This window comes from Anomalospiza imberbis, chromosome 7 (genome assembly GCF_031753505.1).
Source record: "Anomalospiza imberbis isolate Cuckoo-Finch-1a 21T00152 chromosome 7, ASM3175350v1, whole genome shotgun sequence".
NCBI classification, from domain to species: domain Eukaryota; kingdom Metazoa; phylum Chordata; class Aves; order Passeriformes; family Viduidae; genus Anomalospiza; species Anomalospiza imberbis.
In genome coordinates, this window is record NC_089687.1 from 16,171,344 (window position 1) to 16,199,177 (window position 27,834).

The window sequence follows — 27,834 nt, forward strand, 5'->3', positions numbered from 1 at the left end:
GATGGATTTGCACTGGTAGTGTGTCCCCTATGCCTGTCCCCCTGTCCACAGCCTGCTCCCAACACCCTGCTGTGACTGTGGTGTGCCATGCCAGGTCAGCCTGGCTCTCCCAGCCCCATGGCATTGCCTGGCTCAGGAGTGAAGTCATCATTGAGCAGGAGGGTGAACAGTCTGAGGCAGGAGCAATGTAAGCGCTGTCAAGCAGTCTGCCATACCCAGCTCTGAGGTCCTGCTAATTAGAGAGTGTCTGCAATTACATGTGCTAATTATGGGCAGGGGTTCACAGTAATTCCTGCCCTGCTGGCATGACACTGGTCACATCAAGGTGCATTGCTTCTTCATGAGGACAGGAGGAAATAACCAGGACTGTTCAGTAGGCTCTCCTGGCCCAGGAAATGGTGTATCACCAGGCCTCCTGCCCATCCCCATCCCCATCCATCCCCATATCCATCCCATTCCACCCCATCCCATCCCATTTCACCCCATACCATTCTAGCCTGTACTGGACGTGGTACAGCATGTACAATGCCATACATGGAGCCCTGCCTGTGTGGCCATGACAGCTGCTCTGTCCCCAAGCACCTGGCTGATCACATCTCAGTGGAGCTGCTTTTCAGAGGGAGTTTTTCAGGCTCTGACCCCCCTGTGCTGCTGCTTCTCTGACATCCTGTTTCCTTATCGCCTGACATGACCTTAATTAACTCCCTGTGCTGATAATGCTCTGGGCTTCTCCTCCAGGAGCTGTATCTCAGCATTGTGTCCTGCCTCATCCTCTTATGGACCACTGCAGAGACTGCACAGGCAGCCTGGAGCAAGGGGGAGAAAGGATGTGTGCTGCAGGCAGGGCAGGGCAGTGATCCTGGGGTCACTGGGTTGACATGGAGTGGATGGCCCAGCGCTGGAGCTAGGGGATTGGTGCTGCAGAGAAACTTTCAGGGAGATGCTGACCTGGTGGAGATGGCTGTCATGGTGCAGAGGTGGGGCTTCTGGCAGGAGAGGGGGCTGTGTTGATGCCCAGGACAGGATGGCAGAAGCAGTGGTGCTCATGGCAGCAGCATCCATCCCAGGCTCCAGAGGTGCTATGCTCCAGAATGGAGGGATCTTGGCTCTCCTTGCACTGCTGCAGGGGGCTCAGGAGGCTGAGCTGGCAGGACCTCCCACCCCTGGAAGCTGCCTGACTGCCTGGCTGCCCCTCCACTGCCAGCCCTAGTGGACTGAAATGCCAGCACTGATGACTTATAGCCACTTTATCTCCTGTGCTGGCAAATATTGGCAAAGAGGAGATGTTTCAATAGTGAGGTTTGCCGATGGGAATCTCAGTGTGTGTTCCCACCAGCTCCATGCTGTGCACCAGCTCAGCTGCCTCTGAGACAGCTGCTCACCGGGACCGAACCTGGCATGGGCACAGACTGGGGCCCATGGGGCCACTTCCAACACCTTTTCCCCACGGTCTGGTTACCAGCAGGGTGCTGTTCTGAGCTTACCTGTGTTGCAGGTTATGTATCATCCTCCAGCACAGGAGCAGGGCTCTGGAGTACGGTCCCTGATCAGGGCTCCTGTCACCTGCAGGTAGCTTTGACCTGGCAGCAGCCAGGCCAATGCCACAAGCCCCCAAAAAAGCAAAAGTTGCAAAATACTCTGACAGTCTCCTCCCAGCTTGCAGCCACACAACCCTCATCTTCACTCCTATTCCCCACAGCTCCTAGTCCCCAAAACTTTAGTCCTGCCTGTCTCATATGCTCAGCTCCCATCCCCAGGCCCACAGCCCAGGCAGCGATTAGGATGAAGGACCAGCTGTTCCTGGGGCATGAGTGAGCAGCGTGCATTTTGACCCCTCTGTTCATGCTGCCTGCAGACACAATGGGAATTGTATTTTTCTGAAGCTGGCTATGAAATGGACACCTCAGGCATTATGGAAAGTGTGTACAGATATACCTGGTCACAGCATGTGATGTGTGGAATGCTAGGAGCAGCATACAGTCCTGGGAATGAGGCACTGGATCCAAGCAGGGGCATGGGGAAATGGTCTGAAGAGAGGAGGTTGGAGCTGCCAGTGCTGCTCCTCTTTGTGTGGGAGGCAAAGGGGTATGAAGAGGGGAGAAGGAGATTCCCAGCTGCAGGTGCAGGTTGCCTTACCCCATTCCTCCCAGGACATGTCCCTGCTCCCACAGCAAGCCCTGGGAGCTGGGAGGAGCTGAAGAGGACAACTGAAGAGTTCCTGCAGGTGCCAAGGACCAGCACATGGGCAATGTGGCCCAAACACTCAGATGCCTTGAGAGTGCTGAGACACCCAGCCCATCACCCACACAGAGAGCAGATAATGGGGATAACAGGTTCAGAAGGATATGGGCTGCAGGGTTGTCACTGCCAGTACCCGCACCTCTTCCCTTCCTGGCAGCCCCAAGGAGGGAGCCCCTGTCAGTGCCAGGGTGTGGGGGCTCTCTTGATCAGCCCCTCCGCCTGGGAGCACCCAGGCTGGGGAAAGCCAACCCCTATCATGTTTGTTCCATTGATTTAGCGCCGCGGAGAGGGTTTAATCAGCCTTTAGCCTGCACGCTCCGGCATTAAGAACAAATCCATTAGCCACGAGATAACCACAAAGGGTTGCGCTGAGGCTGGATGAGGTCCCAGCGCCTTCAAGATGCAAATTGGCAATCAAAGATCAAAGCCATGCAGCTCCCTAATCTCTGCTAAAAGGACTCAGCTATTAAGGAGCCCTTTCCCACTGAGCTGTGATCACCCCACTTCACTAGGACTCCCTGTGTGCTGTCAGGTTACACCATCATCCCGACTGGCCGACTGGCCCCCAGGAGGGGTGCATCCCTGGCCCTGGGGAGGAGGGTGCATCCAGGGCTCATTCAGGCTGTTTGCTCGCATGTTGTTTCCTTCAGTTCTGACACATTGGAGTCAAATTCGTATTGTCAGAGAGAGTGGAGCCCACAGCAGTGCCGGGGGTCAGCAGCTGGAGGGGAGGAGAAAGGGAAGAGGTGGGAGTTTGGATGGGGCAGGGTGGTGGGAGAGCTGTGTGGGGCTTATGTGGTGCCTTCAGAGACGGGGAGGATGCTGGCAGGTGGCTACCCCTCCCGCTGCTCCGGCATTTAGCCTGGTTCAGCCCCTGCCTGGTTCCACCAGGTGGCTCAGGACAATCTCTGCTGGCCCCAGGGAAATCAGTGGTGGGGAGTGTGGCCTGGGGGCAGGCAGCAGGGGGCGGGTGAGGGATCATGGTATGGCAGAGCGTTTTGGAGCCAAGTTCCCCTTTCGAGGGTCGTCCCCTTTTCTTGCTCATCCCATGTCACCCCGGAGCACGAGGGTGCATGAAGCCCTGGTTCCCATAGCCACTCTGCCAGCTTCTGCATGGTGCTGAGTTCAGGCTGCAGGATGCAGTCTGTCCCTGCTCCCCACCAGGCCATATTGCCTGTGGTGGCTCCACACACGGCTGCCCCAGCAGCCCCGCGAGTCCTGGTCACCCCACACTATGCAGGAGTGCCGCGAAGCTGCCGAGCTGTGACAGGAGCTGCAATGCCAGCACTGTCAGCAAATCTGTGGCAGCACAGATGTGTGCTCTGCTCTGCATGGTCCCGCTCAGGGACCAGCATCCCCCCACATCCTGCTGAAATGGTCAGAGAGTGTGTGAAGCACCTTGCAACAGGTGGGCAGGGAACCCCTCAGCCCCGGCAGCGGGGAGCAGAGGGTCATGTCTGGCTGTCCTTTTGTCTGGGGACCCACTCTACTGACAACTGCTCATTGCGGTGCTGCTCATTCCCCTCACAACACCCCCTGGCAGGCAGCACAGCCCTGCAAGAGCAGCAGGCAGTGAGGTGCTGGCACCTCAGCCAGGGTGACAATAAATCTTATCAGTGCAAACCCATCCGTAGGCAGGAGGATAACCCTCGTGACAACCCCACAAGAGCAGAGGCTTCATCTTCACCGTGTCAGTGCTGAGGATTTACAGATAAATGCCACGGCTGGAGGGACCCTCTCCCCTCTCTCCTAACCCTGCCCTGAGGCTGCGGGAGCTGCCAGGTCCAGGCTGGTGTGTCCCAGGGACAATGGCCATGGTGTGCCTGGTGGGAAGAGCGGGCCTGGTCTGGGACTCGGCAGGGGGATACCTGGATAGGTGAGGATGGAGGGAAGGGCACATGCAGAACAAGATGGCATTGCCCTGGCTGCTGTCCTGACCCTACGGTGCTCTACACACGCTGTCCGATGGAGCCCGCATCCTTCATAAGCCCATGGGAGCTTGGGCATCGTACTAGCTGGACCAGCAGAGCTCAGTGATCAGGAAACGTGTGACTGAGTGTGTGACACTGGCAGTGTGTCCCCGAGGCCGTGTGACAGCGCCTGGCGCCAGCCAGCATGTTTCGTGGGTGCAGCCTGTGTGCCCATCCCCGCGTGTGCTCCCCCCGCTCCGGCCGGGCAGCGAGGGGTGCGGTGGTGCCAGGAGCGGGGGCTGCTGAGCGGGGCGGCAGGCGGCATCCCTGCCCCGGGCCCCGCTCTTCGGCTCAGCTCCCCCATCTCCCGGCAGCCGTGGGAGCAGTAATGAGATGGAGCAGCAGAAGGACGGCGAGATAAGGCTGCCTGCGCTGCCCCAGCAGATTAAACGCTGGGATTAAGCAGGCGGTGCCAGCTCTGCTGCCTTTTTATCTCGCTGCTTCTCCCCTCTTATTCTCCCGCAGTCGATAGAGAACGGTCTCCGAGCTGTCAGCAAAGGAAATTGCTTGTTAACCCTTTGGGGACGGGCGGCAGAGCTCCCTGTACGGCTGCTTTCAAAGAGAAGCGGTCCCGGGGGGATGCGCTGCCCGCGGAGCCAAAGGGGGCTGCGAGCCCACATCCCCGCAGGGCCCCGCATGCGAAGGAGAGCAAGACAGGGCCGGAGGTGCCCAGGATCTGCAGCGCCCAGCACCCAAAAAGCCACCAGCGCCCAACCAGCACCATGCAGAGGCACTGATGTACTGGGGCTCCTGTGAGGTGACAACAGTCGAACAGAGGCTGCCTGAGCTCCACAAAGGAGCCCCAGGGACATCGCATACCCCTCTTTCGGGTATCCTTGATGTTCCCTGCTTCCTCCAGCCTGCAAGATGTGTGGGCTCAGTGCTGCATCTCTGCAAAACCACAGGACTAGGGATCCTTCTCTGGTCCTGAGGACAAGTGGCACGGGCCACCTGTGTTTGTACAGTACTGTGCATGGTGCTGAATCTCCTCCAGCTGCCAAGGGGAGCCCACTACCCAAACCCATCATTATTGCTGTCCGTGTATGTGAGTGTTTTGTTGGGTTTGCAGCAGCGAGGCTGAGCTGCAGCCCATCCCAGTGCTTATCCCTAGCGTGCTGTGCTGTGTGCCTGGGAGCGGCGTGCCTGGCGCGGGGGTGTCTGAGGGTGGGAAGCCGGCTGAAGAGCGCCGGAGGGTGCACAGAGTGATGGCAGGATTGCTGCTCAGCACAGTCCAAACCCAAGCTAGGGGGTGTGTTAGCAGCTTGACAAACTCATTCTGGCATTTTTTTTGGTGCAGCTTTGGTGCACTCTTTCCTGTGGGTACCCTGAGCACCTCCTGAAGCAGGAGGCAGAAACATGGGGCAGAAACGTTCTGCAGCTCCAGCACCCCACTCGTACTAAAGGAGAGACCAGGGTAGGTGGACAGCATGCTCAGTAACTCAGAGGGGTTTTCCAGCTGCCAACAGGATGAAGTGGACTTCCCCAGCCCCTGCCCCCTCATTTCACTTCTCCTGCCCTCCCTCCCCCTCGTATCCCTGCCCTGCACTGCAGCATGCCTTTGCCACCGGCACTTCATCTTCTGCAATTCCCTTGGTGTTGGCTCCTTCACCTGCCCAGGTGTCACTTTTGGTGGTTTCTTGGAAATGAAAACAAACTGTGTGAAAGCACAAGCTGCCAGGAGATCTGCAGGGAACAGGTTAGCCCTGGCTGGGGCAGCGGTCCTGAATGGCTTGGGATGGTGCCCCATGGCTGCTGTGGAATGAGGGGAGAGCTGTGTGCGAGCCCTGGGCAGCAAGGGCTGAGGAGCTGGAGCCGATGCTGTGCTGGGCAGCTGGGCTGTGCAGGCAGGCAGAGGCTGAATTGGGAGAGGAAACCAGAAGCAATTGGCACGTGAAGGCTGGCAGGCTGGAGACTGCGAGGGGATAGGATTGCTGTTTATAAATACATCAAGGGAGTAAACACAAGGGAGGAAAGAGAGCTATTTAGGCTAAGGGACAATGCTGGCATGAGAACAAATGGTAAAAACTGGCCGTGAATAAATTTAGGTTGGAAATGAGTGAAATTCTGGGACAAATTCCCCCCAGGAGCAGCAGGAGTAGAAAGCACAACTACATGATGGCATGCTCTCTGCTACACAGGCTGTCATGTGTGTGCAGTGTGCTGCCATGCCTGTGCTGTGAAGTCAAGAGCTGGGGTCCCCAGCTACTCCCCTCTGTGTCACAGCTACCTTGGCTCCATGTGGCGTGAACAGCACAGCTCATTCCAGCTTCTGGCTTGGCCAGGGCAGGACTCCGGGGGCAATGGTTTGCAAGGAAAGGTCTTTCTCTGGCACGTGAGTTTGGGCATACTGTCACAGATGCTCATCCTGAAAGCTGGATGGTGCCAATGTCCCTCTGCTTTAACGGCCACTGGCAGTACCAGGCCACATACGCCAGGAGGGTGTCCTTGTCCATGTGCATGGTGCATCCCTCTGCCTTGCATTGTGTCCCTATGCTCCTGAGCCACCAGGAGCAGGAAGCCCTGGTCTAGATCCTACCTGTTCCTGGGGACATGGGTTGCATGCTGTCCCTGATGCAGCAGCCTGGTTGTGACATGCTTGCCCTGCCCAGTGTCTCCCCTGCTCTGGCCGGCCAGCAGCACAGCCTGCAGCACAGCTGAGCAATTGGTATTCCAGCAGCGAGCCTGCTTGGCATGAAAGGGGCTCTGCCAGCCCCACACGCCCACATCTCCTCTGCTGGCTCAGGCCTAGCCAAGGGACTCAGCTGGCAAGGGCTGCCCTGTAGCACAGAGAGAGGCACAGCTGCAGTGGCAGGAGGGGTCCTGGCCTTTCTGGGATATGCCAGCAGCAGCCTCTGGCCCCCTTGCCCCACACTGTGTTCTCTCTTCCTTTGGAGGCAGATCAGGGAGCCACAGGAGATATTCCAGGGTTTAGTCCTTCACAGGATGGGGGAAACAAGAAGCCTAAACCATCACTCGTGTGTGCTGTGCCTAAGGTGCCCTGCTCTCTTCGTGCTGAGGATGCAGATTCTGGTGCCCCATGGAGGCAGCAGCCCCAGACACCATATGCAGGGCTGTGCCCTGCAGAAGGCATCCCAGCAGCTTCATGTGGGGCAGGGGGCTGCACTGAGGGGCTGCTAGTGTGGGAGATGGTTGTGCTATTGCCAGAGCTGGGGTCGAGCCAAACTGGCACCATTCCCCAAATCCTCCTGGGAGCAGGGAAAGGAAATGGTGCGACCATGCATGAGAAGGGACATTTGCAGTGGCAAAAACATCCCACTGGCTCAGAAAATTGCTGCAGAATCGGGCTTGAAATGAGTTGAAATTGCTGAATCCAAGCGGATCTCATATCCCGGGCAGTTGTAATGCTGGCGTCAGCGCTGCGGCTTCCCTCCCGGGGCACCCAGGCGGGACTGGCTGTGCTGTGTGGGGGGAGCTGCCTCGGGGGGGGGGCCTCTGGCATGGTGAGGGGCTCCAGCAGAGCTGGGATGGCCACAGTGTGGGGCAGGAGCAGAGCAGGAGGCACGGTGCATGGGTGTGCCATTGCCCCAGCTCTACCAGTGTCATCCCAGTTTGGCCCCAGCTCCTGTGCCATGTCTCCTGTCCAGGAACATCCCTGTGCTCCAGCTGCCTGCACTTACTCAGGAAACAGTATTTCCAGTTTTGGAGGATGTTTTCCTTTATGCAACAGCCTTGCCCATGCTAATTTGCTCTCTGGGCTCAGGTATCTGGACAAGGTTACCCCTGGGCTGGCATCCCCACCAAGTCCAGGTGGGCAGCACTCTGGTGTCCTCCCATTCCTGTCCCCATCCCCATTATGCCCCAATGGTGACTGTTCTCAGGGGTGCTTCTATGCTGGGGTGGCTGCTCCTGTGTTGTGTGCCCATGCGCAGGGCCTGCCCGTTAGCTGTATGTCCCAGTGGGAATGTGGGAGCAGGGCTGGATGCCCGAGGAGGTACGTGGGAGCAGAGCTGGCTGTCCTGGTGGGGATGTGGGAACAGGGCTGGGTGGCCCAGGCACACAGCAGCACGACCCACTGGCACCACACATGTTGCAGCTCATTCCCCTTGCATGAAAACATTTGGCTGGAAGCTTAGTGCGGCCTCTTGTCTTCTCAGAGCAATCAGGATTTGTCACTGCCTGCAATGTTTAACGTCGTCTTCCAGAGGCTAAATACCGTGGGGAGCCGTGTAAGCCATGGAAATACCTGCATGAGCTGGGATCAGCCCGAGGCTGGCACAATGGGCTGGCAGCACTGGGGATGGGGGACTGGGAATGCCTGATGTTGGTCCTCATGCCCCCAGTGCTCACAGGTGGGCTGGTGTGAGCCAGGATGAGGATGCTGGGGGTCAGTATCTTGCTCCCAAAAGGCTCCCCACAGCAGGGGGGCTGGGAGGCAAGTCGTGGGAGCATGGAGGGCACTTGGGGGGCCCCAGAACTGTGTGGGCTGGGGAAGAAGATGCTGGGGTCCCCAGCAATATCTGACTGGGATCTGCCTGCTGAGGCGCAGGCAGCTATTTTGTCAAGGTCAGCGTGTCACCGTGGGAGAGAGAGGAAAATGAGGAATCATCATGTTAAGAAATTACTTCCCTAATGGGGTCTCCCCTGCATGTGAGCATGGCGTGGGGATGCCGGCATGCACTGGCTGAGCAAGGAGACTGGCACGTAACACGGGAATGCTGCCTCTCTGGCCCTAAGACTGCAACATGTGTGGGTGCCCAGCAGGCAGAGCCGGGTGCCCAAGGGCCCGTATCTCAGTTGCTATCCTTGGCTAGACATGTGTGCTTCAGTTCTGTAAGGTACTTTTCTGGGTCAGCTGCAGGAAGAAAATCCTGTTCCTGGTGCAGGCAGACTCTCCTCTGCTCTTCCTCCTTCTCCTCCTCCTCATGCACTCCCTGTTATCTAATTGGATTTGTCATGCTGGAAAGGCAAAGCCCTCCAGGACTGTGTTGTGCTCTCGCCAGTGTGATTTCACAGCTGGCCTCGGCACCCCAGTAGCCGATAAGTGAGTAACTCAGCCGGATGCCATGGGCACCCCTACTCCCCACGCTCCCCCACAGCCGTGCCCACTTGCCTGGAACACAGCCACCCCCACAGCTGGACCTTCTCCTGCAATCTTGCCCAACACTGGTCCCTGTCCCTAAGATCTGTCGCCACGTGCCACAACCTCTGCATCCCATCCCCATTCCTCACCCCCCTCCAGGGTGATTGCCATGCCGCCCGGAGATGTCTGAACTGACACGAGATGGAAGCGTTCACAGAAATGACATTTTCTTCAGCCTGGGGAGCTTATCCTCCGTTTAAAGAAAACTAATATAGAAGCTGCCCTGGTGTGCCGGGGCTGATGGTATCAGGCTGGCAGCCGGCGGCGCTCACAGCCGCGATAAATCTCAGAGAAGAGCCGAGCCGGCTCCAGCCGCCGCACAGAGAGGGGCTGAGCCGTGTCCTGGCGGTGCTGCGGGGATTCAGCGGCCGGAGGGGACAGCTCAGGGCGGTACGGTGGGGTGACCCACAGGGTCCCGAGGATGCAGGGAGCGGAGGGTCCGCGGCGGGGATGGTGCCAGCGCTGGACTCGTCGGCGGGTGTACGGCAGGAGCCGGAGAGCTCAGCGGCCGCCCGGTCCGGCTCAGGGGCTGCCCTGAGGCCGGGGCCGGGCCGGGCCGGGCCCGGGGCGGCGGGGGCGCGGGGCCGCCGAGCGCGGGGCGCTGCTGCCCCCTGCCGGGCGGCGCCCGCCAGGCTCCCGCCGCCCGGCGCCGCGGGCACGGCCTGTGAGGGATGGCGGGCGCGGCCCTGCCACCCTTGGGCGCTGCCCGCTGCCTCCGCACGCCCCCCTCGGGGCCTCTCCTGCTTCTGACCTGCCTGAAGTCCTCCTGCAGCTGTAACCAAGCTGCCAGATGGGATCCTGGCCGTGTCCCCATGGTGGCTATAGTTGCGTGTTGCTCAGGCAGCAAGGCCTGCGTCAGGGATGGTGCTGGGGAGTCACTGCTGAGGTCATCAGGAGGTCCCTTTGTTCCAATCCCTCCTGCCACCACTGGCCTTTTCCTGCCCTGATGCGATGGAGCTCAAGGATGCTGTTCTTCACTGGGCCCAGTAACCCTGACTTGTCCTGGAGCTGTGGAGGATGAGGGACACTCCCCTCCCCAGGCCAGCCCACGGTGGGTGAGTGCCGAAGGTGGGTGCCTGGAAGCAGCAGCAGCAGGAGATGAGAGGCTGAGGAGAGTACAGTGCTGAGCTTTGAAGGCACCTGACAAGCTGTCGGGGCGCTGCCAGCCATACTGACAGCCGGGTACAAACACACCCCCCCCCGCCACTGCTGCGCTCTGATCACAGCCTCACCGTCACTTCAAAGCACCCGCCAGGCGCAGGTGTGTTGTCATGCAGCCTCCCACCCCATGGTTCCACTCCTCCTGACCCACAGTCTTGCTTCTCCTGCCCCACCTGGCCCAGATGCACTGATGTCCCCAGCTCCAGGGACAGGGATACCAAAGTACAAGGTAGACGAGGTCCCAAGCAGCACTGACAGTAGGTGATGGCCTCCCAGTGCTGTCATTGTCCTGCCTCTGTGGGGCAGAGTCCCCAGCTGCAGAGCAGACACATCTGGGGACCCTGGAGGTCCAGGCAATATTTTGTGGTGACTGCAGTGAAATGCATCCTAAGGGACAAGGAGGAAGAGCAGAGGCGCAACGTTCCTAGGCACGGGGTTCACACGGTGTGCCTGAGACAGGTCATTGCTATCCAGACACAGATGCCCACCATGCTGGGACACTGGGGGCTGCCAGTTCAGCTTGCCTGGGGTAAGACAACACACACCCCTGTCCCAGCCCAGCTCAAGAAGGAATTTTCCATTCCCGAATGCAGGTTGGGGAAAGGCGTGTTTGCAGCAACCCCCTCCTCTCCCTCCCCTCACCCATCACCGAAGCAGCTCAGAAAGGCGCCTGCCTTGTTTGTCTCCAGGAAGGTGCAGAGCAAAAGCCTCCCAGGAGGGAGAGATCCCTGGAGGGGACCAGGGACCCTGGGCAGCTTCAGGGGCAGCCTGCAGCCCACTTTCCAGAGGAGCCACCCTGAATGCAGCCATGCCGCTGCCCCTTGCCTGCTGCCAGGACGGGGAAGTTCTGACACGACCCCAGGACAGCAGCACGCCCCAGCTCGTTGTCAGCATCCTGCGAGCCACCAGGATCCCCGGGCTGCACTACATGTGTACCCGGCCACAGTCCCGCCTGCGCCGCCTGCTCTGGAGCCTGGCCTTCCTGGCCTCTGCCGGGCTGCTGGCCGGCGGCACCGCCGACCGCCTGCACCACCTGCTCTCGCGCCCCGTGCACACCCGCGCACGCCTCGCCTGGGCACCCCAGCTCCGCTTTCCAGCTGTCACCCTCTGCAACCCCAACCGGGCACGCTTCCTGCACCTCACCAAACCTGACCTCTACTCAGTGGGAGAGTGGCTGGGGCTGGCCCGGGAGAACCACTCGCTGGTGCCCGAGATGCTGGCCGTGCTGGAGGAGGACCAGCGTGCCTGGCTGACACGTCTGGCCAACTACTCGCGCTTCTTGCCACCCCGCCGCTCCGAGCGCACCATGCAGAGCTTCTTTCACCGCCTGGGCCACCAGATCGAGGACATGCTGGTGGAGTGTCGCTTTCAGGGAGAGCGCTGCGGCCCCCAGCACTTCACTCCTGTGAGTTCCCTCCTGGAAGGTGCAGGACAGCTGGGCTGCCCCATGGGTACTGGGAATTATGCTTCACCCCCACCCCAGCAAGGGTGGAGGGGTGGCAGAGTAGGGAGTCAGGCTGAGATGAGCCTTTCCAAAGGTCATGCAAGACTGTACCTTCCTTCCATCACCTCCATGGAATTGGAAAGGAGTTTCTGGACCTCATCCCGCTTGCAGAATACTCAACCAGATCCCTGCCTGCTCCCTTACCACTGCTCTCTCCATCCCCAGGTCTACACACGCTATGGTAAGTGCTACACCTTCAATGGGGATCGGAGGAATCCACGTGTGACCCGCCAAGGCGGCATGGGCAACGGGCTGGAGATCATGCTGGACATCCAGCAGGAAGAGTACCTGCCCATCTGGAGAGAGACCAGTAAGTGGGGCTATGGCTCAGGCAGGGCACAGGTGGCGGGTGCTAGGACACAGGGTTGCTGGGCACAGCAGAGCACCCTGTGAGGGGACTATGGATAAAGCAGGACATCAGAGGGGTGCAGGTGCTGGGTCAGTGCAGGAATGCAGCACTTCTGTACTCCTACAGATGAGACATCATTTGAAGCTGGCATCCGGGTCCAGATCCACAGCCAGGACGAGCCACCCTATATCCATCAGCTAGGCTTTGGTGTCTCGCCTGGCTTCCAGACTTTTGTGTCCTGCCAGGAGCAGCGGGTAAGGCAGGACCCCACAGCCCCAGGGAAGTGCCTGCAGGCACTCAGCCTGGCACAGCCCCGTAGCAACGTCCTTCTCACCCCTACAGCTCACCTACCTGCCACAGCCGTGGGGGAACTGCCGGGCCAGCACGCAGGGGGAGCAGCTGCTGCCTGGCTATGACACCTACAGCATCGCTGCCTGCCGCCTCCAGTGTGAGAAGGAGGCCGTGGTGCAGAGCTGCCACTGCCGCATGGTCCATATGCCAGGTGAGGGGTGTGCATGATGGTGTGAGGGGCGCCCCACTGCCCCAACAGTCCTGCTTGGGTTGCTCCAACTCCCTGCAGTCTGCACCCAAAGATCACCTCTGCCCCAACACTCTGTACTCAAGGATTCCCCTGGCCACATCTCTCTCCACCCAGGGACCACCCCATCCTCTCCACATGCTGTGTCAGCCCCTGTCCTACCCTCCTTACACCACAGGTCAGCACCTTCCCTGTTTGCCTTGTACCTGGGCCACATCTGCCCCAACCAACCTGCACCCAAGGGTCACTCATCCCCATTTTCTCTGCACCCTGCCCTCTGCACTGCCTCCAAGGGAGTGAGTTAAGAGTGGGGGGCAGAATCTGGCTAGATTTCCCCCCTCCCAACCATCTGCTTCTCCACAGGCAATGAGTCCATCTGCTCCCCTAATGTGTACATCGAGTGTGCTGACCATACACTGGGTAGGTGCAGCTGTGGGTGGGCATCTAGGGGCCGGCCGAGTGCCCCAGGGAGGGGGCTGGAGATGGTGGCTGTGCCAATGGGTGTCTGCCCCCAGACGCAGCAGTGGAGGACAGCCAGGAGCGCTGCAGCTGCCCCACACCGTGCAACCTGACACGCTATGGCAAAGAGATCTCCATGGTCCGCATCCCCAACAAGGGCTCAGCGCGCTACCTCGCCCGCAAGTACAACAAGAACGAGACCTACATTCGGTGAGTTGCCAGCACTGGGGTATTCCAGGGGGTGGGCAGGGGGCTGGGGACCTGGGGAACTTCCACTGCACTCCTGGCAGCATGCTGAGGGAGGGTCCTGGCATACTTGGTCTCTGCAGCATCCTCTGTGCAGGCGTGTTTTCACTAGAACTTCTTCCCAACTTGTCCAATCTTCCCAGCCCTCCTGCCAGCACCTGCCCACCCCACTGTCTCTCCTGGCCTGGGACATGTCCCATCCATGTCCCCACTGCACCAGCCCAAATAATTCACAAGGGCTGTGGGAGCATCTAGGAGCTGGAGGGCTGGGGAATACGGGAGGTTTGCGGGAAGTGGTGCAGGAGGTCGATGACCAGCCCTTTTTGCTCAGCACAATGGTGTCCCCACAGGGAGAACTTCCTGGTGCTGGACATCTTCTTTGAGGCGCTCAACTACGAAGCCATTGAGCAGAAGAAAGCCTATGACCTTGCTGGGCTTCTCGGTGACTCCCCTCGCCTTCCTGTGGGGCCCAAAGGCGCGGAGTTCTGGGTCCCAGCCCTGGGAAGATGAGGGTCTGGTGGGGAAGGGATCACACAGAGCAGCAGCCAGCCACAGGCTGGCTGAAGGGTGGAACACTGCTGACTGTCCCCTATCCTGCATGTCCCCCACTCCCTCTGTCCTGCTGAGCCTGCTCCCATGACTGCTCTGTGCCCCACCATCTGGCAGCTCTGGCACTGCCTACTGCCCTGCTGGCCCACCCCAGGCTTCCAGTGGGCTGCACAGCATCTCGTGGTGACCATCTTCCCCTCCTCCTCCTCAGGGGACATCGGGGGGCAGATGGGCCTGTTCATCGGTGCCAGTATCCTCACCATCTTGGAGATCCTGGACTACATCTATGAGGTGTGTTTAGCCTTCAGGGATGTGTCTTGGCAGTGGGTATAGAGATGGGCTTCCTGGGGAGAGCATAAAATGTGTGGCCACCCCAGAGGGCTATAGCAGCCCCCAAATTAGGGAACACCCAGAGGAAGGCAGTGGGAGGAGAATGAGTCCCCCAGCATTCCTCAGTGACCTGAGGACAGGGAGGGTGGTGGGCCAGGGTACTGACCCACTGTCCCTGAGTGAGAAGGGGAGCAGGCAGCAGTTCTCTGTAGACTGAGGTGTCCACACACAGGGTGCTACCTGTGTGCAGGTCTCGGTCTGACTCCCCATCTGCACCCAGGTGATCCGAGATAAGGTGAGCCGGGTCCTGCGCCGCTCCAAGCCACCTCTGAAGAAGCCCTCGGGCAGCATCGCCACACTGGGATTGGAGGAGATGAAGGACCAGGTATCCCTGCAGGGCTGGGCTGCCTGGAGGCTGTGAGGACAGGGCCTGGCTGTCTGTCTGCCACCACTCCAGGGGGAGAGGACATCATCCCAAGATCGAGGGTCTGTGTGGCTCTGCATTTGGTGCCTCCAGGCTGCAGAGTCAGGGCAGTCACAGGGAAGCAGGGAGCTTGATGTCCCCTGGGGAGCTCTGAGGACAGGCTGTGATGGGTGGGAGGTCTAGGGAGGTGGCAGGATGCATGGAGTCTGTGCCCACCCTATTGACTGCCATTCCCACAGAGCCCCTGTGAGACACTGGGTCGGCACGTGGAGGGCGCCTACAACGCGGGCATCCTGCCCAACCACCACCACCGCCACCACTACCCTCACCAGGGAGTCTTCGAGGACTTCGCCTGCTAGGCAAGACTGGGTTTGGGGGGGCAGCCCCCTGTCACCCCCCTCCTCAGCATTCTCATTGAGAGGGACGGTGGCACTGGGTGTGGTGGGCACAGGCCCCTTCCTCCCCCACCCCACTGCCAGGACCAGCCACACTGTTCTCCCCCAGTGATGCCACTGGAGCTGCCTCAGCACCGGCACTGGAGCAGCCCCCCGGCCCTTTTGCCTGTCCCCTCTGCTTGCCCCTAGCACGTGGGCTCAGCCCAGTTTCAAGCACACAGCCTGGAGGGGGATGGGCAGCCAGGGGGGTTTGAGGGAGCAGCAGGTGTGGGCCAAACAGGCCCTGGTGCTGCAGAGCATGAAGGGGGTAAGCTGAGGTTCCTGTGAGCCCCTCCAAGCCCTCCCTTGCTGACCCCCTCCTGGGTGGTGGTCTCTGCCCTGCATAGTTTTCCCTAGGAGAGAGACATGCCTGGAACAGCTTCCCTCTGCCCGGGAACCACCTCCTCCCCTTCCTGCTGCAGGGCAGGGCAGCATTGCAGGGCATCCCTCTGAGCAGCATGGCCCCCGTGGCCAGCCCAGGGACACCCCAACTGAAGCCACACCTGCATGGCACCACCCTGACCCCTGGCACCACCACCACCACTGTGACACGCCCCTAAACATCTACCCACCCTTGCCCAACCTCATGCAGTCTCTCAGGGCTGCAGCCCCTCCATCACTGTTCCCAGCCAGACCCCTGCACTGTGAATCTCCCTGCCACTCCAGTGTTGGCCCCCCAATAATCCCCAATCATTTCAGCACTGCAAACCTACTGCCTCGCCCATCTCCTGCCCCAATCTGTTGCGAACCCATCCTCTCCTTGCCCAGCTATTGCCCAGAGTGGCTCATCCCTTGGTGTAGCTGCCTGGTACAGCCCAGGCAGCGTGGTGGGTCCTGCCCTCACTCCCCTGCCTGTCGCTGCTCTTTTGCACCGTGCACGTACCGCTTGCCATGCTCCCAGCCCCAGGTGCTGAGCACCCGCTGTGCCTCCCCCAGACTGTACATGGTTAGGAGGGTGCTCTGTGCCCAGCCCTGTCCGGACAGCCACAGTCCAGCCCGCTGGCCGGAGCCTTGGCCAAAATTGCCACCCACAGTCCTCCTGTCTGCCCTGAGATGGCAGGATGCACGGCAGGACCCACAGCACTTCCCCTGTCCTGTTGTACATTGCCTCCACCCCCTCCACTGTAGCAGCAGACACCAGCGCAGGGCAAACTGCCCCAAAATATCTCAGGAGGGGGGGCGAGCTGGCAAAGCCCCCCTCAACACACACTTGGCAGAGGGGGACCCCAAGGCAGGAATTTGGGACCTCTGGGGAAGGCTGGGGCTGAGCCAGGCAGCCTCTGACCCTGCTGGTTTGGTCCCCATCCCTGGTGCCCACAGATGGATCATGGCCATGTTGTGCCATGCCCAAAGCCATAGATGCAGGAGGAGCCATCATCCCTGCAGCCCTCAAGGCCCCACACATGGGAGGCGCGGGGCAGGGACCAGGGCATCAGCAGCCCTGGCTCTGGGTATGCATGGTCCAACAGCTCCCCCGAAGTATGCACCCACGTGTAAGCATGTTCCCTGTGGGTGCAAGCACCCAGCTGCGTGCTGTTCCGTGTTCCCCTGTGGGGGGGGATACACAGCGAGCCTCCCAGCAGGCCAGCCACACTGGTGCTCCCCAGGGAGCCCTCCAGAGCACCCCGTGCTGGGTCCCCATGGGGTTCCCATACGCCAGCCTGCAAGCAGGAGGGTTCCCAGAGGGGTGCCACATGTTATCCCAGAAACGTGCCACGGCCATGCCAGCCAGCCTTACACCAAGGTCTCCCGCGGCAAGGGGGGGTCGCAGGATGTGTCCCCTTCTTGCCAGTTGGAGCAGCAGGCCCTGAGCGGGGTGGGCATGGGCACCATGGTGGGAGGGCCAGCACAAACTGCCCTCGTGCTGGTGAACGTGAGAGATGTGCGTCACTGTTTTATAAATGTACAAATGCTCCCTAATAAAGAGGCACAAGTAGGTTCAGAGATGCCTTTGAGGGCTGATGGGGCAGAGAGATGGGTGAGACACCACCCTAGAGGAGAGGTGGTGGTGGGACCCAGGGAACACTTTACAGCCTTGCACTCATGTACGAGGGGTGCAGGGTGAAACAGAGGAGACAGAGGATGTGGGGAGGGGAAAGGGAGCCCTGCTGGGGCTTTCCCTGGCAGAGGTGCTCCTCCAGTTCTCGCCTTCTCCAAAACTTTCTCCATCTGCCCCAGCTACCCTGCAGCACAAAGGGGACACAGTAGGAAACAGAAGATGACCTCTTGGTGAAGGCTGCCAGCACCAGGCCCCACAGGTTTCCCTCTAAAGCAGTGAGGGCTGAAAAAGCCTGAGTTAACTGGGTGCAGCTGGGGCACAGGGCCACATCCCACAGCTCACACCATGCCCTGTGAGAAGAGCATTGAGCTTCGGTGCTAAAGAGAAAAGCAGGAAAATAGCTACATGCTCCATATCCTGTTATTGTCAAGTGAGAAGATTGGATCCCTTTGGGATGAGACTGTTCCTGCCACCAGATTTTGACCCATCTGCCCCTCCACAATGCCCCATCATTTCACCTGCACCAAGACAATAACTGGGAGCTCATGGTGCTTCCTGCTCTACAGTGAAGATGTGTCACAGGAGCCGAGTAAGGAGAGCAGGATTGTGTGGTGGGCTCAAGAGGTCCTTCCTCACTATGTCCTCCAGCTCCTCCAGCACCATGCACAGGAGTGAAGCATAGCAGAATGAAAGGCTAAGCTTCTATGCCAACAAAGCAGCCTCAGGACCATTCCCAGGAGCCCTGTAGTGATAACCTAACAAAGATCTGACATATATTTTTCTCTGTTGCTTTCAGCACCTCTGCTCTTTAATTTGACAGCTTCCAGGTGCTATCTGGAAGTGGCAGCTCCTGTCACTTCCACTTCTCCAAACAGGACAGGCAGACGATATGAACCCTGCAACATCCCCAAACTGTGACATGCTTCATGTCCCGGCACAGATGTACTGGGCTGAGGAGGGCCAGTGGGACAACCCAGGCTTAGCACCCCAGGGTCAACAACAATCCCCCAGTGCTGTGGCTCCTGGGTGCCCCCTCCCATGCTGTGCCTGTTCAAGGGCCACCAGGGGCTTAGTCCTGCCCAGAGATGGAGATGCTGCCAGCTGGGGCTTACCCAGCACAACACTGCTTGAAACACCTGTAATGAACCACATGAAATAGCTGGGACATAATTAGAAGGGGATCCACTACAGTGAAACAGGCCCTTAATTTTAATGAGCACAGTGCTCTGGACAAATGCCAAGTACCTGATCACAGCAGGACTGGCTGTACTGGCGACAGCTTCTGTCACCGTAGAGGTGACAACCCCAGAAGACACAGCAGGAGTGGCAGTAGGAAGTAGGCACCAGGATGGAGCAGGCAGCAAGGATCTCTTCCATCTATGGGGCAGGCATCTCCTCTGGGCACTTTCCAACATGCCTCCACTGCCACAAACAGTAATTACAGCTGTTCTCATATAAAAGCTGCATTTCAAAGAAAAAAAAAACAAACCTCCAGCTTGGGAGCAGAGGGTTTGGAAGTAAGCCCTGAAATGCAATGGGACATGTGGCCTCACTGCTGTCACCTTCTACCCAAGCATCTCCTGCCTGGAGATGCTGATGGTGACAGGCAACACCTGGAGAAAGGAGTGACTCTCAGCATGTCTGTATGATGTGCACATGCCAAGCTCACTGCTTTGCTCTTTGATCATTTGCCCATGATCCCCTTGCTGGAAAAATGGACTGGTGGTGCCAATCAGTTGGGCCAGGCAAGGGACACACAGCACCCACTTTCCAGCACTCAGCCCCTCACAGTGGGCAAGGAGGCTGGAAAAACCAAGGAGGCAATTAAAATAAAAGTTCAAGCAAGCTGCCTGCCTCTTCCCTCAGAGCCAGAGCTTCAGGATCTTGCATTCTGCCAATGCTGGGGTGGTGTGGCCCCAGAGGGAACATCCCTGGGCATAGCTACATATGCCGACACCCCATGGAAGGAAATCCCTGCAGGCAGCACACACTGACAGCAGCTCTGCCTGCAACTACAGCTTTCCTTCTTCATTGAAATGCTCTGATTTCCCTGAGCTTGGCCAGAAAAAAACTGTAAGCAAAGCACCTCACACCCTCCAGAGGGGCTAAACAGTACATTGGACAGCCAAGGCATTGGATGCAGGCACAGCTTGGTACTTTCCTGTCTGCTCCTCCTCAAGCAGACCAGCTTCTTCTGCCTTCACTTAGAGACAGGAGGAACTATTTGCTGGAATTAGGTCCTGGCTTGTGGTCAGTGGAGCTGCTTCTGCAGGACAGGCACCACTGGCCCCTTCCCAAAGAAAGCACAGGGAAGAAAGGGCATTGCATTTCCCCTTGCCCTCCAGCCCTTTCATGGCATGGCTGCAATTCCCATATCCTCCCAAAGGTCAGCCATCAAACTGACTAATATTGCTGGGGCTGAAGTAGCTTTGCCACAGAGTTGAGCACAGCCTGAAGTGACCCAAGCAGGGCTAGAGAAATAGGTTTTGCCTTCCCTGCTCACAGGCTCACTGTTGTGTTTGCATACACAGGAAAACAAACCACAGGAGGGGGGAGAACAGTTGTAGCTTGGGTTTTCCAGAGTTTGAGTCTCTTTCCTTGCCACAGTGTGAAAATGAGAGGAGGCAGGAGGAAAGGCAAGTGCCCACCCATGCCCAGTGTATTCAGACATTCCCTTTTGTGCTTCAAAGTGCTCTGAACCACCCCTTCACTCTCTCTTCTGAAAAACTTCCCAAGAGAAGGTTGCTCTGTCTCTCTTGATTGCTGTGGTGAGCCAGTAACACTTTGAAAATTTCTGCAAGGGAAGCAGAAGTCTACAATGCAGGAGACAAGTTCTCTCCTGCCTTGTTTGTAAAATTGACCTTTCACTGCCCTGCCTCTGCAACTGGATAAGTGCAAAAATCCACACATTGTATGAAAGTACCAGTCAAGCCTGAAGAGGAATCACAGAATGTCTCTTTTCTCATCTGCTCACAGCAGGGCTGCTCCTCCCGCCCCTTTCAAAGGTGTCACTGTCCTGGTCTGGTGCCCTGCCTGCACCTGCTGGCCCTATGAGGGCAGGAGAGGGGCAGTGCACCTGTGTCCATGCCCCTGTTGTCACAGGTCTCTGCCATGTCCCAGTGAGCACAGCCAGCGCTCACTTCACAGCCAGCGCTCACCTTGCTTGTGTCACCAACCCCCCTTCCCAAGGTTTTGCACATCCTTCTTTGGGGTTTCATGTTTTGATGCTGCAAATAGCCTGGCAAACACTAAAACAGCTTCAAACCCTGCGAGCTCCCTTGAAAAGGGAGCAGTAACTGTGCTGAGAGTGCCACAAGCAGTTATTTGCTCATACACATGCCAGAGCAGGAAGCCTCTGCTGGTATTGCTAGTGCAGAGTGTTAAGTATGCAAATACCTCTAACTTGGTCTGGGCAAACAGTGAGGCAACAGCAACTTTATCTTGACAGTCTCATAATAACTAAATGACAATTATGGGTTTCTTTTCACAGCCAACTTGATTTGAAGCTGCTTTATTACCATTTGGATACCCTTCTAATGACTAATCACATCTTACTACTTGGTCCACTTTTCAAAGGATAAATGTATCTGTAACACACCTGCACCTGCCTTGCTCCCTCTGCCCCAGATTTCCACTTGAAGGAAATTAAGGATGTGCTCAGGGAAGATCAAAAATAGAAATACTCAGAACAAGCTAACAGTTACTGTCTGAAATATAATAAAACTATATTTAAACATATACACTCCTACACTATGGATACAGAGACTGGAGCAGGAAGAGATGAATGAGGTATCCTTGGAAAAGGCATACCACACAGCCCAGGGGCCCTCCATGAGTTTTGCTGAGCACTGGCAGCCTTGATAAGTAATAGTGAGTAGGTTCAGTTAATTTTCTTGGGGGTGTCTCTTTGATATGTGTTTCATGAAGCAGTAAAACATGATGAGTAAGTCCCCACACCTCATAATGCAAATAGGAGCTGTAGGTGATGAAACAGTCCAGGACAGGACCACAGTGCTCTACCCAACTAAGAACTGGAAAACACAAGTGCTGAGAAGCCCTGAGATGTAAAACAGCCCAAAAAAGAGTGAGAGCAATGCAGAGAGAGCAGATCCGGCACCAGTGATCCAACACAGTGCTCAGATCCAGTTTCTGGCCTGGGAGCTTCCTTCAGAACTGATCCCAGATCCTGGAGAGCAGAGTTCACCTCACTTGAGCAGCCACCATCTGCTGTGACATAGGCCAGGAGTCCCCCATTACTTGCATACAGACCACAAAGGCTGTTACAGAGATAGCAGGATGTGGGAGGACATACAGTTCCACCAGCCCTTTACTGGTGCTTTTCCACCCATAGACAGGGCTGAGGAGGGCTGGTCAGTGGGACCACAAGTTTACAGCAATAGGAAAGACAGAGCAATCAGCACGTTGCACTGGACTTCCCACGTCAAGGGGCTCAGCATCCTGCCACACCATCAGTGATGGCAACAGGCAGCTACAGCAGGACAGCCCCAGAGATCGTGAGCATCAGAGGAAGTGCAGGACTCCTGCTGCAAGCTGCAGGGGTTCAAGCAGGTATTTCCAAGTGTCTGCTTGGCACATCTGCCAGCCTGTCCATAAGGCAATGGGCTCCCACAGCCTCCTTTAGAAGCAGGCATCTCCCTGCTCAGGTAAAGATTGTTGCAGGTGCTTGGGGAAAGAAGCATCTCTGTAAGGAAACTGTCCAGCCAGCTGCAGACAGAACTTAAACAAGCAGCCAGCACCTACCACCATGAAGACCCCCAGCAGAACACCCATAGTTGCCTCATAAGAGAATCAGCCAGACCAACCAGTACATCTCTCCATTTTATTAGTGTAAATGCACCCCATCCCCCCTCCTTTCCCCCCTATTAAATACAAACCAGGAGCAGTGAGTGGCTCCTCAGTCGCTTTCTCCTTAGGAGATGCACAGCCAAACCCTCTGCCATGCCCATCAGTGTCAGGCACAATGCTCCTCGACGCTGAGGGCAGCCCCACAGCGGGGAGGGATCCCACCTCTGTCAGGAGGCTCTCGTCTGAGGGCTGTGACCTCCAACGTCCTATCAATACTGCGAAGGCCAAAGCGGCCTGGGTCATGGTTCCCATGGGGAGCAGCTCACGGTACATGAAATCAGCAGGATCCCCTCTGGCACCCCCTACACCCCCCAGCCCCAGGGGCCCAAGTTCCTCACACCCCAACCAGCCAGGAGCACTCCAGCTCATTGCCAAGTGGCAAAACCCCAAAAACAACATCCTTATTGCTCTTTTGGGATGGGATGTGCCCCATTCCACTGTCCAAGCTTGTGGCAGGCACAGGGACATGTTCCTCCCTGTACAACCAGGCCAATGCTCCAAAGGAGCAAGGAGCGCATTCCTGTCCCAGGACACTGGGAGAACTACAAGGGAACACTCCAGGCCCTGTGGCAGTTACAGCCCTGCAGAAGGGGGACCTTGGGCTCTACATTCCCCCAGTTAAGGTGGGACAGCAAGAGACACGGCAGCCCATCTCCCCAGTGCTCAGCAGCAGGGCCAGAATGGGGCCAGCAGCCACCAGCTCTGAATGAGGAGCCAGGCGTTCCAGCTTGCAGCTCAGTGACTCTGACCCCATCGTGCCTGGGGTCTGCACAGCCATGGCTGCTTGAGAAAGACCCAGGCACCCTGGGCTGGCAGACCCCGGCCTGGGGAGCCCCCAGTGGGGCAAGTCACGAGCTTGGACACCAGCAATCCCTGCAGCCGCTGTAGAAGGAAGACAGGGCAGAAAAAGAAGTGGAGTGGGCAGGCAGGCGTAACATGCCAGGGCCAGCCCCTCCATCCAGGGTTCAGGTGCTGTTCCCTTGCTCCTGCTCAAAAAGGACCATGGCCAGCTGGGAGCGAGAGCCTACGCCCTCCAGGCTGCTTTGCACACAGCGGTGGTAGATATCCTCGCTGAGCCGGGGGTTGCAGGCCTGGTGCCGGTAGCGCTGCAGCAGGGCAGGCTCCACGGCCCGGAAGACATGGAGGTTGGAGTACTTGATGAACATGTCGTAGATGTCCAGGGTCTCCAGGATGTCCTCATTCTCCTGCACGTCCCCCGCCATGCGGGTGCGTGCTGCCATGTAGTCAGCGTTGTAGAAGCAGGCTTCATGGAAGACGTCACGGTCAAAGCGCCCCATGTCCCTCAGCAGGTCCAGTGTGGTGGGTGGCACCTGGTTGTGGTAAGCAATGGCTGGGTTGTAGCCCTGGAAGTGGATGGGGAAGAAAACCTGCCAGTTGTTTATGGTGTTCATCCGGCAGCGGTTAAGGAAGTCAATGGTGACCTCTGTCCCCACGCCAGCCACAAAGAAAAGTGTGTCCACAGGATGCTTCTTGGAGATAATGTCCATGACCTTGATTTGGGAGGGCGCATCTGTCTTAACACTGATCCAGGGGATCTTTACCTCTGCATACTTGCGCTCATACTCGGTGATCTGGGACTTCACAGAGGCAAAGATATCATTCTGGGTGACCTGCTGGGCCTCAAAGGGGTCATAGATGAAGAGGAAGGTGAGCACTGCATTCTCACTGCTCTCAAAAGCGGCTGCCGCATAAGCCTCCAGGAAGCGGGCGGCGTAGTCCCGGTCATGGGCCGTCAGTGGCAGGATGACATTGATGCGACTGGCCTCTGTCACATAGGGCATGGGGATGATCTCCACCTCGCTGAGGGGCCGGACCAGGTGCACTCGCTTAGTGACGGAGCGGCTGTGCCCTTTCTGGGTGACCACCTCCACCTGAAGGTCCAGCGTGTACTCCATGCCACGTGTGGGGTCGAAGCGCCGGTAGCCGTTCACCAGCTGCTGCTTGCGGACGTGGAGCACTGGCTGGTACTTGCGGTTCAGCTCCTCCATGGCCGTGGCCACCACATCAGCCACATCTGCCAGATCTGCACCATGCAGCTCACATTTGGGGGAGCCATCCACACAGGCATAGACCTGCTCCTCTGTGAAGTAGTCCCAGCGCAGCACCTCAAAGCGAGTTTTGGGCTGGAATGGGGGCGGGATGCCAATGGGCCATGTGGCGATGTGGTCCCCGTCCGCAGACAGGCTGCTGGCGTTCTGGATCTCCATCTGCAAGACAAGAGATGGACAAGTGAGAGCCAAGGCAGGCACCAGCTAATTCCAGCTCTGGCAGCACTCAAGCTGATTTCTGATACACAGAGATTAGGCAGAGCTGGCTCAAAAAGCAGTGCCAGAACAACTCAGCCCTCAACCGGACACCTGTTCAGCATCTCAGGTTTTCTTCCCCACTCTACCCGGCCTTTGTGACAGACCTCTGCACCCTTCTGTATTCATCACCCTCAACCACCACTGCATCTCCAGGACCCATCTAGGTCCAAAGCTGCTTCCCAGACAGCACCACTGCCTCTGTAGCCACATGAGCTCAGCTGATCCTGTCTAACAGCAGGATCAGGTGAGAAACCAGAAAGCCCACAGGGATGACAAACAGAACCAAGACCCTCCCAGCCAAGCCAGGTCTCACCTGGAGCTGCTGGATCTCCTGATAGGTTCTCTCAAGCTCCACCTGTGCGAAGTACTTGTGCAGCCGGTACATCTGGAGGGGATCCAGCACAGGGTGGACAGTGAAGGCGCTCTGGAAACGGAGGTCGGTCTCCCGTTCGGGGTCTGCGTTCTTCCCCAGCTCAAAATAGTGGTAATGCAGTCCCTGTGCCAGCCAGGAAAGATAGGTCACAGCCAGCCCCAACCTGTACTCCCACACCACCAGATGCCAGAACAGCAAGTTCAAAGGATGTGAGGGTGCAACAGCTAGTCCTCCCAGGGTTGAGAAAGCCCACAAGGAGGAGGGAAAACACTGGGCCAGGATCCAGCCATCTCTGCTGCAGGACCTACCTCATGTTCCTCAGCACAGTTGACACCTGTGTAGTCAATGATGCAGCGGCCCAGCCACTCATCAGGCCGGGCACTGAGGATGTCATTGCGGCAGCTCTCCAGGTGCTGCTGCAGGAGCAGGAGGAGGCTGCGGGACAGCAAGTAGCCAAACCCTCCATAGCAATAACGTCCCTCAGTGTCCCCACCAATGAACTCCTCAGGACGACCCAGGTAGAGGTGGGTGTCAATGCTGAGGTGGGCAACCAGGCGGCTGATGCGGTGCGCCTCCGTGTAGGTATCGTCCTGCACCAGGAAGAACCAGTCAAAATCGTTCACGTAGTGGTCCAGAAGGTACCTGATGGTCTGGTACATGTTCCAGATGGGCCGCTCGTCACTGTGTGTCACCACCGTCATGCCATGGGGCACCTTGCGGCCCCGTGTGCCGGTGAAGTACACCAGGCGCTCCAGGCGGTGGGCCAGCGTGCGGTTGACAGCCACCCCCAGTGTGTTCAGCGTGCTCTTGGAGGTCAGCACACCCACAAAGAGCCGCTGCCGCATCCCCAGCTCGGTGCTAATGTAGCGGGTCCTGCAAGAAGAAGACAATATATGGCTCCTAGGGCACTGCAACCCACCCCAGCCTGCACCTCCCTGTTTTAACCAATAGCACCGACCTCAGTTCCTCTGCAGGAACTGCTCCCAGGCTTCAGCCACACACAAAAGACATCACCCCAGTGTCACTAGCTGCCACTACACCTGTCTCAGAGGCACTGCAGAGCGCTTTGCTGAAGTTCCCCATCAATTTGACATCAAAGGAGACTCTACCTTGCCATAAGCTGACCAGTCCAGCTCTAAACAGATGCTCTCAAAAGGCTGAGCACAGCTAAAAGCAGGAAACAGGGCTGCACAATCTAGCTCTAGCAGGGACATGACCCACCCCAACCATGAGGCTAGCCCCAGCCAGGTCTGAACTGGGAAGCACCTTCCTGCCACCTCTGCCAGTCATACTACTCTAAAGCAGGCAGGCAGAAGAGCCCGCACTGCTCTCCCTGGGGAAGACAGGCCCCACACAGGTTGCTGAAGCCAGCAAGGGGGCTGGTTGTGTCCCCCTCCCCACCACGGACCCCAGCTGTCGCACTCACAATGACTTTCAGGTTTAATTCTCCCAGTCTGGCGCAGTAGCAGGAAGCGACCCCCCCCAACACGTCCCCCAACCGCCGCCTGGTACACAGTGGCCCCATTCAGCCCCCTTCATCCGCCCACCACCTCGCCAGGACAAGGAGGCCCTTTCACTGCCTGTTCCCTGTCATCCAGGGGACGCTGGGATGGGGCTGCAGCCGACTCCGGAGCAGGCTGGCGTTTGCAGCACTGGGTGGGGATGTGCCACCACGGCAGAGGTCCCTCGCAGACAGAGGGGGACCGTCGCGGGGTACCCGGCAGCACGTGCTGCTGCAGGCAAGCTTCGCACAACGGGCACCAGCATGGGCAGGAGGCTCTTCGCTGCGGGCTGGGGTTAAGGTGAAGTCGGGCACAGGGAAGGAAAGGAAGCAGCTTTTCTCAGTGAGAAAAACCCATCTGCAGCCCTAGGTGGCTGAAAGGAGGGCAAAGCATACCGCTAAGCCTTCTGTAAAGCCCCGCTTTGAAGTCCCCCAGCCCCGCCAAGGCAGGTACCTGAAGCTCACCCGCAGCTACCCCCAGATAAACCCCGCTGAGCGGCGGCCCAAGTCCCCCGGCCCGGCCCGGCCCCCCCGCACCTGACGGCCTTCTTGGCGGCCCTGCCGGGGCTGGGCGGGCGGTAGGGCACGACGCGGGGCTCCCAGTTGTCAGCGCCCAGCGCGGCGGGCACGGCGTTGGGCCTGCGCGCCGCGTTGCCGTTGGCGGGGCCAGGGGGTGGCGCGGGGCCGCCGTCCGGGTGCGGGCGGGTGGCGGGGCGCGGCGGCGGCCCGCAGGGCTCCTCCACCCAAGTGACGCTGAGCAGGCTGAGGGTGAAGCCCAGCGAGACGCCGATGGCGACGGGCCCGGCGGGCCGCAGCACCGACAACACCAGCGACAGCCGCATGGCCGGGACGGGACCGCGACCGGGGCCGGCTGCCGCTGCCGCTGGCGGCGCCGCCGTCCGACGTGTCACCCGCGGGCCCCGCCCTGCCGCGCGTCACCCGCCCCGACCAATGGCCCGCGCTGCGACCGACGCGTCACGGGGCGGGGCGGCCAATCGAGGGGGGCAAGCGTGGGGGCGGGGTCAGGTTGCCGGGAGACCGCGGGGCAGCGGCCGGGCCGGGGGCGGCGCGGCGGGGCTGTCCCGCGCCCCGCACCCCGCGCCCCGCAGCGGCGCCGGCTGTGCCGCCGTGAGCGCCCCCGGTGCTGCGGGGCAGCAGGGCAACGCCTCGGGCCCACAGAGGGGAAGGCGCATCCGCCGGGGACCGGCACCTGAGAGGGCTTTAGGGCGGATTTCCCGGGCCTTTTGTGCCCGGGACACGAGGACCTCCGCCGGGCCCCGTGTCCCCTCCCCGGGACAGCCCAAACCACGGCGCTGGTAAATTCATGGTGGGCTTGAACCGCCAAATTCCCCAAACCGCTGCCCGAGGGTCGTCCCCTCGGTGTGGCTGCTGGCTGAGTCGTCGGGGGACTAGTGGGGGCTGAGTGTTTGAGGCCAGAGCAGCACAGTGTGGGCTGCGGGCT

General features: G+C 58.8%; 2 protein-coding genes across 4 annotated transcripts in view; one reads left to right on the top strand and one right to left on the bottom strand.

Moving 5' to 3' along the window:
• The window catches only part of ASIC4 (acid sensing ion channel subunit family member 4), a 62,107-nt gene extending 44,859 nt beyond the window's left edge, over nucleotides 1–17,248 (top strand). For 2 of the 3 annotated variants that reach the window (XM_068195609.1, XM_068195608.1), the window contains exons 2-10: nucleotides 12,143–12,287; nucleotides 12,453–12,580; nucleotides 12,669–12,828; nucleotides 13,228–13,284; nucleotides 13,380–13,533; nucleotides 13,920–14,011; nucleotides 14,330–14,409; nucleotides 14,729–14,833; nucleotides 15,112–17,248. In XM_068195609.1, the coding sequence (XP_068051710.1) occupies nucleotides 12,143–12,287; nucleotides 12,453–12,580; nucleotides 12,669–12,828; nucleotides 13,228–13,284; nucleotides 13,380–13,533; nucleotides 13,920–14,011; nucleotides 14,330–14,409; nucleotides 14,729–14,833; nucleotides 15,112–15,231 (1,041 nt within the window). In that variant the 3' untranslated portion in view covers nucleotides 15,232–17,248. Of the gene's footprint in view, nucleotides 1–11,259; nucleotides 11,879–12,142; nucleotides 12,288–12,452; nucleotides 12,581–12,668; nucleotides 12,829–13,227; nucleotides 13,285–13,379; nucleotides 13,534–13,919; nucleotides 14,012–14,329; nucleotides 14,410–14,728; nucleotides 14,834–15,111 lie in introns of those variants that run through there. The other variant, XM_068195610.1, reaches the window with a different exon arrangement.
• A 4,883-nt stretch (nucleotides 17,249–22,131) lies between these two features.
• On the bottom strand, nucleotides 22,132–27,310 carry CHPF (chondroitin polymerizing factor). Its single transcript, XM_068195607.1, has 4 exons — nucleotides 26,910–27,310; nucleotides 25,180–25,744; nucleotides 24,812–24,994; nucleotides 22,132–24,399 (listed from the first exon to the last, which is right to left on the bottom strand). Exons 1-4 carry the CDS (start codon nucleotides 27,212–27,214, stop codon nucleotides 23,137–23,139), a joined length of 2,316 nt encoding a protein of 771 aa, XP_068051708.1. The 5' UTR covers nucleotides 27,215–27,310; the 3' UTR covers nucleotides 22,132–23,136.
• Between the last annotated feature and the right edge of the window lie 524 nt (nucleotides 27,311–27,834).

Excerpts from the sequence above, each read along its gene's own strand:
- CHPF (XM_068195607.1), bottom strand. The coding sequence starts at position 27,214 with ATGCGGCTGTCGCTGGTGTTGTCGGTGCTGCGGCCCGCCGGGCCCGTC. Across the intron at positions 25,745-26,909 it reads GCCGCCAAGAAGGCCGTCAG|GACCCGCTACATTAGCACCG; the intron begins GTGCGGGGGGGC and ends TTCTTCTTGCAG. Across the intron at positions 24,995-25,179 it reads ACTGTGCTGAGGAACATGAG|GGACTGCATTACCACTATTT; the intron begins GTAGGTCCTGCA and ends TGGCTGGCACAG.